Genomic DNA, 14967 nt, shown 5'->3' on the forward strand with positions numbered 1-14967 from the left:
AACACGAGATTAATGTGACCGGAAACAACAGAGTCAATCTACTGAATCCACTTTATGTCTCGTGGTCACTTTACAGCCTGAAATTAACCATCACACACATGTATGAGCGTAAAAACCACAATATTTCCTTTTGAGATGTAGCATGAATAATTAATGTGGTTTATATAAATGTTTTAGTCACTTTCCACCACTGACAGATGACGTTATCTCCAGTGATGCTAATGTTAGCTGATGGCTAATGTTATGCTAACGGATAATTAAGCTAGTTAAGTGAACATCAGCTAGCAGTGGTCCCGCTGTATTTGTATACGTGCTAATTTAGACTTAAATACTTTCACTGTATATTTAAGAAAGTGTTTATAACCTCTGTGAAATATGAACTAACCAAAGTCCATTTTTACTGATAGAAACAGTAAATAATTTACGCTCACCGCTAGCTTAGCACGGAAGTACAGGGATGTCCGTAACCGCTCGGTTACTGGTGTTACAACCTGTTTGGTTACCCGCGGAAATGTTTATCCTCATGTCATTGGTTAGGATCTGTCCAATCAGATGCCCCCTCTTCTTCTTCGTCTCTTTCCTTTGGCCAAACATGTTTACATCCACAGACTGAGTTTTTAACATCATTACAAGAAAATTACAAGACACATTTTCCCATATTACAACTTCCTCGTTGGAAAATTTTGAAAATATGAAATTATTCTACAAACATTAATGTTTTTCTCGTAAATTTACAAATCCAATTTTATAATTTCATGGTGGTTTCTTATAAAATTATTACAGCACTTAGAGACACTATTTAGAAACCAAACCTGTACAGTAAAATCAGAATATTGCAAATATAAAGATTATGTATTTTATGCATCAAATCTTAATATTATTTGTTGTAATTACACCAAAATATTATGAGAACAAAGCCATACACTCTGCTAATATTTCTTGAATACATTATAATCGATCACAGGGCCGTTTTATCCACAGCCACAGTTTTATCTTAAAAAAATAATTAGACTTTTATACATATGGAAGTCCATTTTTGAGGATAAAGTCATCATATTTTGCTCTTAATGTAAAGTGTCCTTGGGCATCCAAGTTATCATTATTATTGTTGTTGTTTTGAAGGCAAAACAAACATGAACATGTACTTTATTTGCATAAAACATATAAATATTATTGAATAAAGTTGTAATTTATAATATTTCTTGCATTAAACATAATCAATTTAAGGGAAAAAAAATTGGAGGAGCAGTCTGCTTTATTTTCATAAAATGACATTAATCAATCATAGTATAGTATAGTTCCTTTATTGATCCTTCACAGGAAATTACTTTGTCACGGCAGCAGTACAGACAGACACCCCACAGACAACAAACACTTGAGGCACAAAAACAATAGTAAAAAAATATAAAATATGTACAATCTAAAATAGAATAATATAACATAAGACTAGTTTACAATATAACAAAGAAAAAGAAATAGAAATATCTTGTGCAAATATGAGCTAATCATAATAATAAATAAAAATGTAATAAACATGGTGAGACACTTCCGGCCGCCATGCTGTTTTCGGTCACTGGAAACCTCGTCAGAGTGAGACCTCCTGCTCCCGGTCCTCTGACGGTGTTGAACGGAAGACATTTTGAGCTGCTGCGGTCGGTCCCCGGTTTGTTATTCGACTGTCAGCCTGAAGTCGGGGCTGACGTGCTGGGGAGTCGCTCTGTCTCCGCGCTGAACTGCATTCGGCGAGAAAATTAACAAAAACAAAAAAAGGACGAAGATTTCAGAAAACCTGCTGTTGTTTAACCGGCGAATGTGTAGCAAAGCTAGTTAGCTTAGCGCCCAGAGCCAGCTTTAAAAGCTAGCAAAGTCCTAGATGCTAGTTAGTTAGCATCACCTAGCTGGCCTGCCCTCCTCCTCCTCCTCCACCTCCTCTTCCTCCTCCACCTCCTCCTCAACAGCCGGTCCCTTCACGCAGACACAATGGCTTTAAAACGAATTACCAAGGTAAGCAACGACCCTTCTCTTCTCCACATTTATCGATCACCAGAGTTGTTTTTTTTTTTTAGCCTGTTAGCTGCTGTTTTGCGAGCCTTTAGCCTGTTAGCTAGCAGAGCTAGCTTGCGCTCCTCACTGAAGCAGCTGCTGCCGATGACACAACGTTTGACACAAACCGTCAAATTTATGGCTCTGGTTTCGATTTGCGGCGGCAGCTAGCAGGGACATTGTAGGTTTATCTTCTGGGTGTTGCGTTAACATGAGTCGGTGATGGCTGAGGCAGGGTTTTTTGGCAGAAACCCCCCTGCGGCGGGTGTGTAAGGCTCCATATGAAACAATGGTTCGGTTTATGTTAGCTTTAGCTTCAGTGTCAGGCCTGTGACTCAGATCTGCTCTACTTCATCCTCTCCTGTGGAGGTTTAAATACTGTTTAAATGGCCTCCTCTGTGTCCTGTTGTTCTGTTTTTGGCCAGGTTTCGGTTGTCAGTTTCGGTCTCAGGTGTTTCCACCCTGAAAGGTAGTAGATTTTCAAGTTTAATTTGTGCAAGTCAAGTGTGTTTTGATACAGGTGGTCTCAGCACTTAATAATGTATTTAACACTTATCATAATAGCAAATCCTGAAGTCTTAGAAAGCAGCAGTATAAAACATAGAGGGTAAAATACCCTGAAATGATGTTGTTTATCTTGACAGGATGATAACTGACGGTCTGTTGTCATTATTAGAGCTGCAAGTAGCCTCACAGTTGTTTTCAAGCTTAATCGACCAGTTGTCGGGTTTATAAAGTGTCAGAAAATGGTGACAGGTGTCAATCAGTGTTTGCTGAAGCCCAAGGTGACGTCCTCAAGTGTCTTATTCTGTCCACAACCCAAAGAGATTCAGTTTAACGTCACAAAGAAGTAAAGAAATCAGAAAATATTAATATTTAAGATGCTTGAATCAGAGAACTTTTTCTTCTTTTAAAAACAACTAATTGGTTATCAAAATATTATTTATTATATGTATTATTTCCATTGTCAAGACAATCTGACCCATGCAGCTGAAACATCAAATTAATCAATTAATTGGTTGAACAAATTGGCATTTATTGTAAGAATCACTTTGCTGTTTGGGTAATATCTTCAAAGTCACCAGACTCCATTGACAAAAACACTAATTTTACTTCACAGATTACATTAGTTGCTGGTCTACAGCTGCCTCGACTGGTTAGTTTGTTTGTGTGATTGTGTGTTACATAAACATTGTGTTGGATCTTAATTAACCCTTTGAAACACCAAAGTCACCCAATCACACAAACAAACTAACCAGTGATGGAGGCAGCAGCAGACCAGCAGCTCCTGTGTCCTGTGAGCTAAAATCACTGTTTTTGTGAATGTAGTCTGGTGTGTGTGCAGAGAGCGATAAAACGGCTGTTTGTGGTTAAACCAAAAGGATCTTCCAGGTCTCTCTCTGTAGGGATCCTTTCCATAATGCTGTCACACACTTAGAATAACAATCTGAGCCTGTCAGTGGCTAAAACAAGCTCTTTTAGTGGACCTACTGTGATCAGGTGCACTTGTCCCAAAGGATCACGTTGCAGCCATTTACTTTGACCCTCTCTTTAAAACTGTGTGCCGTTTCGGCTTCCTCCACATCCACAGGCGTGTTTACTGTACACCAGCTGAAGTTAAATTAATCTGATGTGTGTGGGAACAAAGAACAAACAAGAAAGAACAATGTAGTTGATTGAAATTCATTCAGACTGCTGCAGGATACCAGAGAAGTTTTGAAAACGGACACGTTGGTCAAAATCAAAGACGAGAAAATACTACAAAGCCTGTTTTCCTCTCTGGTTCACTTTCTCTGTATCTTAAAAACAACAGTTTAACACAGAAACACATTTATGCTGAAAAGAATCCAGCAGATCATGTTTTCTGAAGGAAATACCGTTCACCTTCACTCATTACTTTCACTAATATTCATGGTGGTTGCTTAAAATTTGAATTGGGAGCATGACACCAAAAGACTGAGACACTCTGCTGTTTACAGTAAAAGATATTAGAGCTACAATGAGTAATCGATCAGTTATTACCCATTCAATCAGCAAGTATTCAATATCTGTCATCAAATTCTCTGATTTCAGCTTTGTAGATGTGATGTTTTTTTCTGACTTCTTTCCTCCTCTGTGACGGTGAACTGAATATATTTTGGTTTTGGACAAAACGAGACATTTGAGAGCATCATGTCGGTATTTTGAAAGCACTGATTGACATTTTTGTAGCATTTTCTGCCATTTTACAGACCGAACAACTTCTCAATTAACCGAGAAAGTGATCGTCAGTAAAAGCAATTATGAGCTGCAGCCCTGAAACATATTATAGAGGAACTAAAGGAGGATTTCCCACCTTTTTTTAAGATTATTTTTCAGAATATATCAGTAGTAGTCTGTGTACTTTCACACCAGGGTAAAGTCTGCTCTCCCAGCTGCCTCTGTCACAGTCAGCGTCTGAATTCCTGACCGTTTTCTCGCCTCCCAAACTCAGTCAAACCTGAAAGATGAGCTGTGTGTGCCGAGCCTGTATGTCACACATACCAACACACACACACACACACACACACACACACACACACACACACACACACACACACACACACCGTTTGGCTTGAGGGAGACCTGCAGGCTGGAAATACAAACCCCTCGTCCTATAAGCCGCCGTGTGTTTTCTGCCCCTCCAGATATATCCTGATCTGGCCTCCTGACTCTTCTGTCCGCACGACTCGCAGAGTAAAAATAGAGCCGCTGCTTACACATCAATAAAGGCTTGTGTGTCTCAGTTTGTTTTTAATGCTGCGTTCACAGGGGAGATGAAACTACATGTGTGAGCTGCTGTTGTTTCAGCGTGAAGTTCGGCTTTCAAAATAAATGTCTGTCTTTGCAGCAGTGCAGGGCTGCAGTTAAATATACAATACAGGAATATAAAATACGTGAAACCTAACAGTTATTTTCAATACGCTGATTATTCTTTGGCCTATAAAATGTAATGCTCAGTTTCCCAAAGCTCAAGGCGACATCTGTTTAGTTTGTTAGACGTTCCAAAACCCAGATATGTTCAATTTACAAGGTTATAAAACAGGAAAAACAGCAAATCCTCATATTTAAGCAGATGGACCCAGACAATTTTGAAATAATTTTTCAGCCACCAGACTCCATTGACAAAAGCAGTAATTTTACCTCACAGAGCAGAAGAGTTGCTGCTCTACTGCTGCCATCAGGGGTTAGTTTGTTTGTTATTGTGTGACTTTGGTTTTTTCAAGGTTTAGTTCAGATCCGACACAATATTTGTGTAACACTCAATAACACAAACAAGCTAACAGATCAAGGCAGCAGCAGAGCAGCAGCTCCCTGTGCTCTGGGAGCTAAAATCCCTGTTTTAGTGAATGTAGTCTGGTGTGTGTGCTGTTTGTGGTTAAACCAAAAGGATCTTCCAGGTCTCTCTCTGTAGGGATCCTTTCCATGATGCTGTCACACACTTAGAATAACACTCTGAGCCTGTCAGTGGATCAAACAAGCTCTTTTAGTGGACCTACTGTGATCAGGTGCAGTAAAAGTATGTAAAGACACGGCACAGGTTTAGAAATATGAGCCAAACCTGTAGAAATAAACGTTATAAGTGTACAGCGGCTCCTCCGAGCAGAACAAACCTGTTTTCTAAGATTAAACCAGATCACATCACCTTATATCCCTCTGAGTAATGAGTCCTTATGTATTTTCTGAGGCTTAAGCTGAACTCGGTGCTTGCCAAGTTTAACCGGTAACCAGACAACAAGAAGTGCTTCAGTTAGCATGTTAGCCAAGTGCTGACATGTTGGATTAAAACTTCATCACAGCAGTTTAGCAGCAGCAAAACATCCAGTAAAACCTCTCTGGTGGTCGTGTTGTCACATGAACTACATCTAACAAGTCCTCATTTCTTCTTCTGGCCGCTTCTTTCTTTGCTCTCGTTGGCTAACCCACTACCACACAGACAAAATGTGTGTGTGTCAGCTCATAGCAGGATCATCATCATCATCATCAGCAGCATCCTCCTCCTCCTCCTCTTTACCTTTCACGTGTTGAGCGCAGCACCAGGAAGCTCTGCGCTCATGTCGTGTTCATGTCGTATCAGATTTAAAACACACACTTTATACAGCTGCTGACAGGAGAAAACATTTCTGCTCCGCTCTCGGCCTCCATCACGATCTGTTACCTCCAGGAAGCTGCTTCATGCACAACTTGTAAAAAGAAGATATATATTTTTCTCAGTCGGTCACATGCTGAGCTGAACCAGACAGATCCTGATGCCTCTCATCTCGTGATCAATAAAGCTGACGGTTTAAACAATCACCCCCCTCATTAAAGACTTCCCTGTGTGATGCAGCACCTCTGCTCTTTTTCCTCAAAGCATAATAAGCTGAATCATCAGGGATGAGCTGATTGTGAAAGATAAAATACTGATTTTTGTTGTTTTTATTCCCACTTTTTGCTTCAGGGAGACGTTTTAAAGCCGGTCAGCCCTTCCTTACGTCTTAAACTGGCACAAATTCAGTCGTACAAATGTGTGTCAGCCTTTAATATAACCTTCTTTCACATGAAAAAAGAACCACCACCTCCCCTGTTGTTGTTGTTGATTGGTTCTGGCGTCGCGTTCGTCTCTTCAAATTTTTCACATTTAATGCAGTTTAATCAGAATCAGCAAGGAAAGTAAACACACATTTAACTTGAGCACAAACACCTAACCTCTGTGCACTGTAAAATATTAAATATATAGAGAAGTATAGATGTAAAAACTATAATAAAAGATGTTAAGATGTGTATTTGACAGTAATGGCATGTGAAACAAACTGTTTCCTACACTAGATAATAGAATAGAATTAGTTACAGTCTAACAGGGTTATTACTATGTGTGGAAATTCTTATTTGGTTAAGACGGGACGCTGCACGTTAATCATGCAAACATCATGTAAATGTGCCAGATTCAGCCACACAGCCTAATATTGACTCAACATATGAAATACATCAAATGTTTTAAAAGAAAACATACAAGCAAGAGCACAGAAGCACAAACGGCTCCTCTTCCTCCTCTTCAAATGTCTGCTAGCTGCTAACTGCTAGCGGCTAACTGCTAGCCGCTAGCAGCTAGCTAGTCCGACCGCAAATAACCACCGTGACTTTTAGCGCAGAACCGATGGGACGCAGCAGATTAACAAGAGGCCAGTGTTTGCCGATAGGAAGATGGAGTCAATAAGGAGAATATCATCCACTAAATCAGTGCATCGTTATTATATTTACCTAATTATTATAAAAATGTAAAGTCTTGTGCGTTAGCAGAGACGTTCTTTATTCTCCTCCACACTTTATTTACCAGGTTTTCACCTCAACATACTCTGGTCTGAAAATAAAGCAAACCAGCCACAGCTTTTTAATCAAAAGACTGAAGTCCTGTTAAATTCCTTCTGCCTCCTTTTATTCTGACCAACAATTAAAGACCCTTTTATTATTTTTATTAACTGAAAATGAGACCGAGACACCCGACATCGACGAGTCCTTTGATATTTAACTAAAGCCTTTAATCAGTTACCAAAAGTGTTCTTCGTTCCAGCTTATTATTTAACGAGTAAACAACATTTTCAGCCCCAGAATCGAATTAATCATTAAAGATAAAAGTCAAAAGAAAGGATTGAGCCAGTTTTAGTTCCATCAACCAATAAATGTCAAAATTGAACCCAGAGTTGCAGACAAACGTGTAGATTTACCCCAGAAATGCTGCACAACGAGCCTGAGATGAAGCTGCACACCTCTCTGTCTTCTACTTCTTGTTTCTACCTGCTTGGTTTTATGCAAATCTCTCTCTGAAATACCTGAACTCACAGCTCACGTGTGGGATTTGGAGGGTTTAACGCCTGACATGATGTTTGGTTTGCCGTTAAACAACAAAGCAGCCAGAAGACGTCACTCACGCTGTGTTGACGGCTGTAAAATGTCTTTAACTTTAACTTCTGGATCCTCGTGCGCTCCAACCAGCTTTTCTTGTTGTTCTTCACGCTGCAAAATAAAAACCCGCGGCCCTCTGGTGGAATAAAAGGAGCGTACAGGCCTCAGGAGGAGCTGCGTTTGGCAGAAAAGCCTCAAATATGACAACAGCCGAGGCACACAAAAGGTCGACAGAAGTAGAAAAAGTAGAGCAGACGTTACTGTTTCTGATGTTGGGGATGCTGTCTGACTGAAGCATTAGTAATTAACCAATTGATGATTATTTAATGAGATTTTAAGAGGATAGTCATCATGACATGTCGTATAATGTGTATTTTTAATGGGATGTCTGCTTATTTTAAAGGTAACAAACGGCGTTAAAGTAAAGTTTTTACCCACTACACCCCTCATGTAATGCTCGAACCTCTTTTAATCCCCTTAGATCCTGTTTACACTGCGGTGTCGGCGTGAGATCACTGTCTGACAGCCTAAATACTAATAATACTGTAATATAAAGAGTCTAACTAACCTCTGAGACCTTCTGTGATCTTGTCGTATCGTTTGTTTAAACGCTAATTCGTCCTGAAGCCTCTCTGGCGAGGAGGTGACATCAGTGCTACGCCGTTAGTGACGCTGCGTTTCTAACATTTCCCGTCTCGCTCTTCTCTTCGCTCTTTTGCAAGTCGTACATGACTTTTTTTTTTTTTCCTGCCGATCTCAACAGCTGGAAGTGTGTGTGTGTGTGTGTGTGTGTGTGTGTGTGTGTGTGTGTGTGTGTGTTAGCGTGTGTGTTAGCGTGTGTGTTAGCGTGAAACGTTGGTGTGGCAGCAGACTCATTAACGACACCTGAACTCAAGTGGTCCGCTGTAGACACACAGGTGTGTTTAGGCCACTGAAACACACTGTAAAGCCGAGAGTAGACTGACAGAGACTATTGATTGTTCATCACTAAATTACTGGTTAGTCTGGTAAAACAGATTACTAGTCCTCATCTGGAGGAACCCAGAAACTGCTGCTGCTCTTATCAGGTAGTTTGTGTTATTGTGTGTCACAGAAATATTGTGTTCAGAATTACTTTAATAATCCTCAGGGGGAAATTGGTTTTTGTTACACACAGCTCCAAAAGAATAAGAATACACTTCAAACACAAAGTAAAATATAAATATATAAAAGTATGAATTAAAAAAAATATATATTTTTACAAATTATTACACAGAGGTAAATTACTGCACCAGGTGAGTCCAGAGTCTTATAATAATAATAACAATAATACCACTACTAATGATAATATATAACAACATGCACAATCATAGTAAGGCGCTGTACTATATAATAATACTACTATTACTACCAACAGTAATATATAACAACATGTACACTCAGAGTGAGGCGCTGTACCATATTATAATAATAATAATAATAATGATAATAATGATACAAATAATACCACTACTACTAATGATAATATATAACAACATGTTGGATATGAACTAAACTTTTAAAGTCACACAGTCACACAAACTAACTGATGGAGGCAGCAGCTCCGTGTTCTGTGAGTAAAATCACTGGTTTTACGGCTGACAACTTGTTGGCTTGTTATGTAAGAGTTTCACAGGTTGTTAGATTATTTCTGCCGCCTCGCTCCTCCGAGCAGCTGAAGGAAGCAGCTCGGCTTGTTTTCGTGATGTTTTCCAACAGTAAATAGAACAAAATGTAAAACACCAAACGGCAGCGGACACACAGGCCTGACTGAGCGACTTGGTTGGTTGGTTCCCATCAGGTTTGCTCAGCGAGGCGTGGAGGATACGCCTGACACGCCCGACGCTGCTGATTGGTCAGATTAAAACAACAGACTGAAAACAGTGACGTGAAAACAAAATGGACGCCTGATATCCTGCAGCTTTATTTTTGAGATGAGATGTTTTCTAATTCAGAAAAGGATCCTGATCAGAACACGGCTTCTTTTCTTTCATTGTCTTTATCCTGTTTCTCTTCTTCTTCTTGTGAATGTGTGTTTCTTCTTCTCTCTGTTTTCCAGGAACTAACTGATCTGTCCAGAGATCCTCCGGCTCAGTGCTCTGCCGGACCTGTCGGGGAAGACAGTAAGTTGGTTTTACTTAGACGTCCTCTTCTCTCTAATATAAACACACACAGATTATTTATCAACCCTCTTTATGTTTCTCCTTTTCCAGTGTTTCATTGGCAAGCTACTATTATGGGACCTGTAAGTATCTTCGTCCTCTGGAAACTTTCCTCCGACCACCACTATAGCTGAGCGTCGGCCGTCCTGACCGACTAAATCAGCAAACATTTCATGCAAAGTTACATAAATGTTGGATTAAATCTCCCTGAGCGACACCAGGTGACTCTGTGAGGACTTTATGTAGCTGCAAAATTATCTGAGTGTTTCTAACTGCAAAGCAATTTAATGGAAAACCGTCACAGCTGCTACAAAAACAGGGTTCGTCCAGATTCACTGATCAGAGCTTCTTGCTCAGGCAGCCATCTTTGCAGAGCCACGTCACATGACTCATCTGTGTCTCTTCTTCTCTCGTCCTCTCTGCTGCAGCCTGACAGTCCCTATCAGGGCGGAGTATTTTTCCTGACTATTCATTTCCCCACAGATTATCCCTTCAAACCACCCAAGGTCAGTAAGCACTTCCTCCTCCTCCTCTTCCTCCCACTCTTCTTTACTCTGTTCTTTTAATGCTAGTTTTTAAAAAGTGAATACTCAGGTTGGACTCACAGGATTAAAATAAGTTGATAAGCAGTGAGCTAAAGCTGGTCAGTTTACAGTGTCGAGGAGAGGAGCGTACTTCTAACAGTTTTATGTGTGCAGGAGCAAATAATGTGGATGTAGAATAAAGTTTATGTGGATAAAAGGAGAAAAATTAACAAAATTGGGGTTAATATTTAAGATTTCTATTAAAATCTCCTTTTTTCTTTTACTCCATATAAAACTGACATTTGTCATTTATTAGTTTATGAGGTTTTATGGAGATTCTTCTTATTATCCTATGATAAGTTGATTCCACACTTAAAGCTCAGCCTTAATGTGTGTGTTTTTGTTGTAAAGTGTACATTTCCCTGTCGTGGGACAAATAAAGGAGGATATTACATTTGATCTGTTTGGGTCTTTTTAAAAAGCATTAAATGTAATAATGTGTTTCCTCCGTCCATCAGGTCGCCTTCACAACAAGAATTTATCACCCAAATATTAACAGTAACGGCAGCATCTGCTTGGATATATTGAGATCACAGTGGTCTCCAGCGTTAACTATCTCTAAAGGTAAGATTCCTCTCACTGCCTCAAGTTCTGTAAAGAAACTGAAAGATTAAACTGTTTAAACTTTTCTGGTTCAAAGTTCTGTGGAAGTCTGAATAATGTCTGATTAAAACCACTAGATGGAGCTGTTGGCCGACAGGTAGAGCTCCCAGGTGTCGTCTAAAAGGCTTTTACAGCAGGAGTCCTGTGATCTGATGAAAGTGTCGCTGGTGTTTTCTGTCTGTTCCCCTCCGCAGTCCTTTTGTCCATTTGTTCTCTGTTATGTGACCCGAACCCTGACGACCCGCTAGTGCCAGAGATCGCCCGCATCTACAAAACAGACCCTGTTAGGTGAGTTCACACCTGTACAACTTCAAACCTGCAGCAGAGTTCGAGTTACCGTCTGCAAAACAGACCTCTGGTTGGAAGATACAACCGAGAAAATCCAGGAACCAGGAACCAGACAAATGTGTGAAACAAACTGTTGGTCATTCCTCTTAGTTCAAAGATAAAACCAGCTGCAAAAACCTTCATCTCCATTAAGCAGAAGACGAGCTCCTGCCCTGATCGGCTCCAGGATTTTCTGAATTAACTGTAAATGAGACGAGCGTATCGGATTAGGAACCAGAAAGAGCCGCACGTTAGAGGAGAACTCCAGTATTTTAACACCTGGGTCCTCTGTGTCCACATCCTGGTGTCTGAGTGACTGGTAGGTAGTAAAAGTGTTGGAACCGGTCCAGTAGATCACCTCAGCCAGCAGCCACCAAACGGGCTGCAACGTGATCCTTTGGGACAACTGCACCTGAAGAATTTAAGTAGCCGCCAGACTCCATTGACAAAAACAGTAATTTTACCTCACAGAACACAGGAGCTGCTGGTCTTCTGCTGCCACAATCGGTTAGTTTGTTTGTGTTATTGTGTGTAGTTTTTAAAGGGTTAATTTAGATCAACACAATATTTGTGTCTCACACAATCACACAAACTAAACTAACTGATGGAGGCAGCAGATCATCACGTCCTGTGTCCTGTGAGCTTAAATCCCTGTTTTTGTGAATGGAGTCTGGTGTGTGTGCTGTTTGTGGTTAAACCAAAAGGATCTTCCAGGTCTCTCTCTGTAGGGATCCTTTCCATGATGCCAGTTCCAACACTGTTACTACCTACCAGTCATTCAGACACCAGGATACGTGCAGAGAGGCTCATGGGTTAAAAACACCAGTTGTCCTTTTAAAGCAGCACCGCGGGGGTTTTAACCAGAGTGTCCTGCTGGTTGGTCTCAGGTATAACAGACTAGCCAGGGAGTGGACAGAGAAGTATGCCATGCTGTGAGGGTAAGAGCTGAGCTGCCGTCTGATGGGAGCAGAGTTACTCACCAGATCTGCCTGCCTGCTGCGTCTGTTCTCACCGTTTCTGGAGGCTTCTGTTGGGGAAATGTTGAGGCTGAGAAGAAGCATGGCTCCAAATCCTAAGACTCAGTCTGAGCTGACGGGACTGCTGGTCTTTCATGTTTTAGCCTTTTTGTCTAAAAAGTCCTTTTACGTTCCTGCCAAATTCACCAAACCACAGGGTTTTAAAATGAGACCGAAACCAGCGGTTATAAGAACTAATGGATTAGTTTGAAAATGTTCAGCAGGGAGGACAAATGTCAGAAGCTAAAACATGAAGTCCCAGTGTTATGGTCCCTTTTTAAAAGAGAAAAAAATCAGGAATTTCTGCCTCATTTGAATTAATGACTGTTTTTCATGTTGGCTCGGTTTGTACAGCATGTAAAAGACGTGTTTGTCAGGTTAGTTTGAACATCAGTGAAAGGCCTGTGATCCTTTGGGACAACTGCACCTGATCACAGTAGGTCCACTAAAAGAGCTTGTTTGATCCACTGACAGGCTCAGAGTGTTATTCTAAGTGTGTGACAGCATCATGGAAAGGATCCCTACAGAGAGAGACCTGGAAGATCCTTTTGGTTTAACCACAAACAGCACACACACCAGACTACATTCACTAAAACAGGGATTTTAGCTCCCTGAACACAGGAGCTGCTGGTCTATCTATCTCCATCAGGTGTTATTGTCTGTTACACAAATATTGTGTTGAGTCTGAACTAAATCTTTTAAATCACCAAAGTCACAAAAAAAACACAAACACACTGACTGATGGAGGCAGCAGCAGAGCAGCAGCTCCTGTGTTCTGTTCTCTAAAATCCCTGTTTTAGTGAATGTAGTCTGGTGTGTGTGCTGTTTGTGGTTAAACCAAAAGGATCTTCCAGGTCTCTCTCTGTAGGGATCCTTTCCATGATGCTGTCACACACTTAGAATAACACTCTGAGCCTGTCTCATCTAATTAAGTTTCTATGGACCAATAATATAATATACTGTACTTTATTCTGTAATGAGCCAACCTGCATAATGACTTTTATTTTTTAGCTTAACTTTATTAGTATATTTCAGTGCTAATACTTTTCTACATAAAGTAAAGTCTTGAATGCAGGACTTTTACTTATACAGAGTATTTCTACATGGTAGTTTTACTGCGTTTACTTCAGTAAAAGTTCTGAGCCACCTGTCATTTAGACACCAGGATGTGAAAACAGGGTTAAAAACACCAAAAATAGAGTTCTCCTTTCTTCATACAGGATGAGCTGGTGGAATAATGGAGGGAAAAAGAGGCAGTCGATGGTCAATAAATAAAACAGGAAACAATTAGTCTGTTTTTCTGTGTGTGTGTGTGTGTGTGTGTGTGTGTGTGTCCAGGCATGGCATCGTCCCTGCTCTCTCTCTCTCTCTCTCTCTCTCTCTCTCTCTCTCTCTCTCTCTCTCTCTCTCTCTCTCTCTCTCTCGTCCACCACCTGATGGTTTGTTTTTCCACCTGCAGGTACAACAAGACAGCTCAGGACTGGACTCAGAAATACGCCATGTGATCTTCCTCCTCCTCCTCCTCCTCTTCCTCCTCATTGCTGGAACAAACTGTTTGATTTTTCTCATGTGGCCACACGCCCCTCTCTTCCTCTTCCTCCTCCTCTTCCTCCTTCCCCCCTCTCTTCCTCTCTCATCAGCCAATAACAGCAATTTGTTCACATCTTTCTGTCTCCTTCCTCGACTTTAAAGGCTTTTAAATTCTTCCTTTGCCCCCCCCCTCACCCCCCAGTTTTTTTCTTTCTCTGCTTTCTAAAAAAGAACTAAATGAAAACAAAGTTAAAACCAGGCGAAGAAGGGCTGAGGACTCTAAGCTGTGAATGTGCCAACTGCAAAACAAAAACCCGACCCGGAGTGGCCCGACGAGAAGCGTTCCTACAGGAAACCAGTAAAATAATAATTTAATGCATGTCAGTGATTGATTGGTTCATGTGCTGCTGAGATTTGTCCACTTTTAAAAAGAGAGAGAAGAAGAAAAAAAAAGAAACGGCAACAGCTTTTTTTTTTTTTTTTTTTTGTGGTTTTATTCTGTTCTTGTTGTTTGTTTTCATTTTATCTTTTGGTTCCTGAGGTTTTGTTTTTAGACGAGAGCCGTTAGTTCATCCATCATCCTCGACACTGTTCTCCTCCTTTTGCACTGAAGATGAAACTCAAAGCTCCAACGGCTGATTGATCAACTAATAGCTCTGTAATGGGTTTTTTTTTTTTTTTCTCAATAAAGTTGAACAAATTGCAGTTTTCCTCTCGTGTCCTACTGTCGTCATTTCTCTCTCTGGTGTTTGTGTTCTCAGTTATCTTTTTAATCTGCAAGTC

General features: G+C 40.5%; 1 protein-coding gene across 2 annotated transcripts; it reads left to right on the forward strand.

The window, feature by feature from the left end:
• Window positions 1–1621: 1621 nt before the first annotated feature.
• LOC139206754 (ubiquitin-conjugating enzyme E2 2-like) lies at window positions 1622–14894 on the forward strand. 2 transcript variants are annotated; one of them, XM_070836326.1, is made up of 8 exons: window positions 1622–2004; window positions 10022–10085; window positions 10176–10207; window positions 10553–10630; window positions 11167–11272; window positions 11506–11599; window positions 12526–12576; window positions 14114–14894. In XM_070836326.1, exons 1-7 carry the CDS (start codon window positions 1981–1983, stop codon window positions 12572–12574), a joined length of 447 nt encoding a protein of 148 aa, XP_070692427.1. In that variant the 5' UTR covers window positions 1622–1980; the 3' UTR covers window positions 12575–12576; window positions 14114–14894. The 2 variants fall into 2 exon arrangements, with proteins under 2 accessions (XP_070692427.1, XP_070692428.1); XM_070836327.1 differs by lacking the exon at window positions 12526–12576.
• Window positions 14895–14967: the final 73 nt, after the last annotated feature.

This window comes from Pempheris klunzingeri, chromosome 9, assembly GCF_042242105.1.
Source record: "Pempheris klunzingeri isolate RE-2024b chromosome 9, fPemKlu1.hap1, whole genome shotgun sequence".
NCBI classification, from domain to species: Eukaryota; Metazoa; Chordata; class Actinopteri; order Acropomatiformes; family Pempheridae; genus Pempheris; species Pempheris klunzingeri.

Bases quoted from the DNA above. Each gene is read 5' to 3' on its own strand.
- LOC139206754 (XM_070836326.1), top strand. From the start codon at position 1,981: ATGGCTTTAAAACGAATTACCAAG. The intron at 10,086-10,175 runs GTAAGTTGGTTT...CTCCTTTTCCAG, and splicing joins CGGACCTGTCGGGGAAGACA to TGTTTCATTGGCAAGCTACT. The intron at 10,631-11,166 runs GTCAGTAAGCAC...TCCGTCCATCAG, and splicing joins ATCCCTTCAAACCACCCAAG to GTCGCCTTCACAACAAGAAT.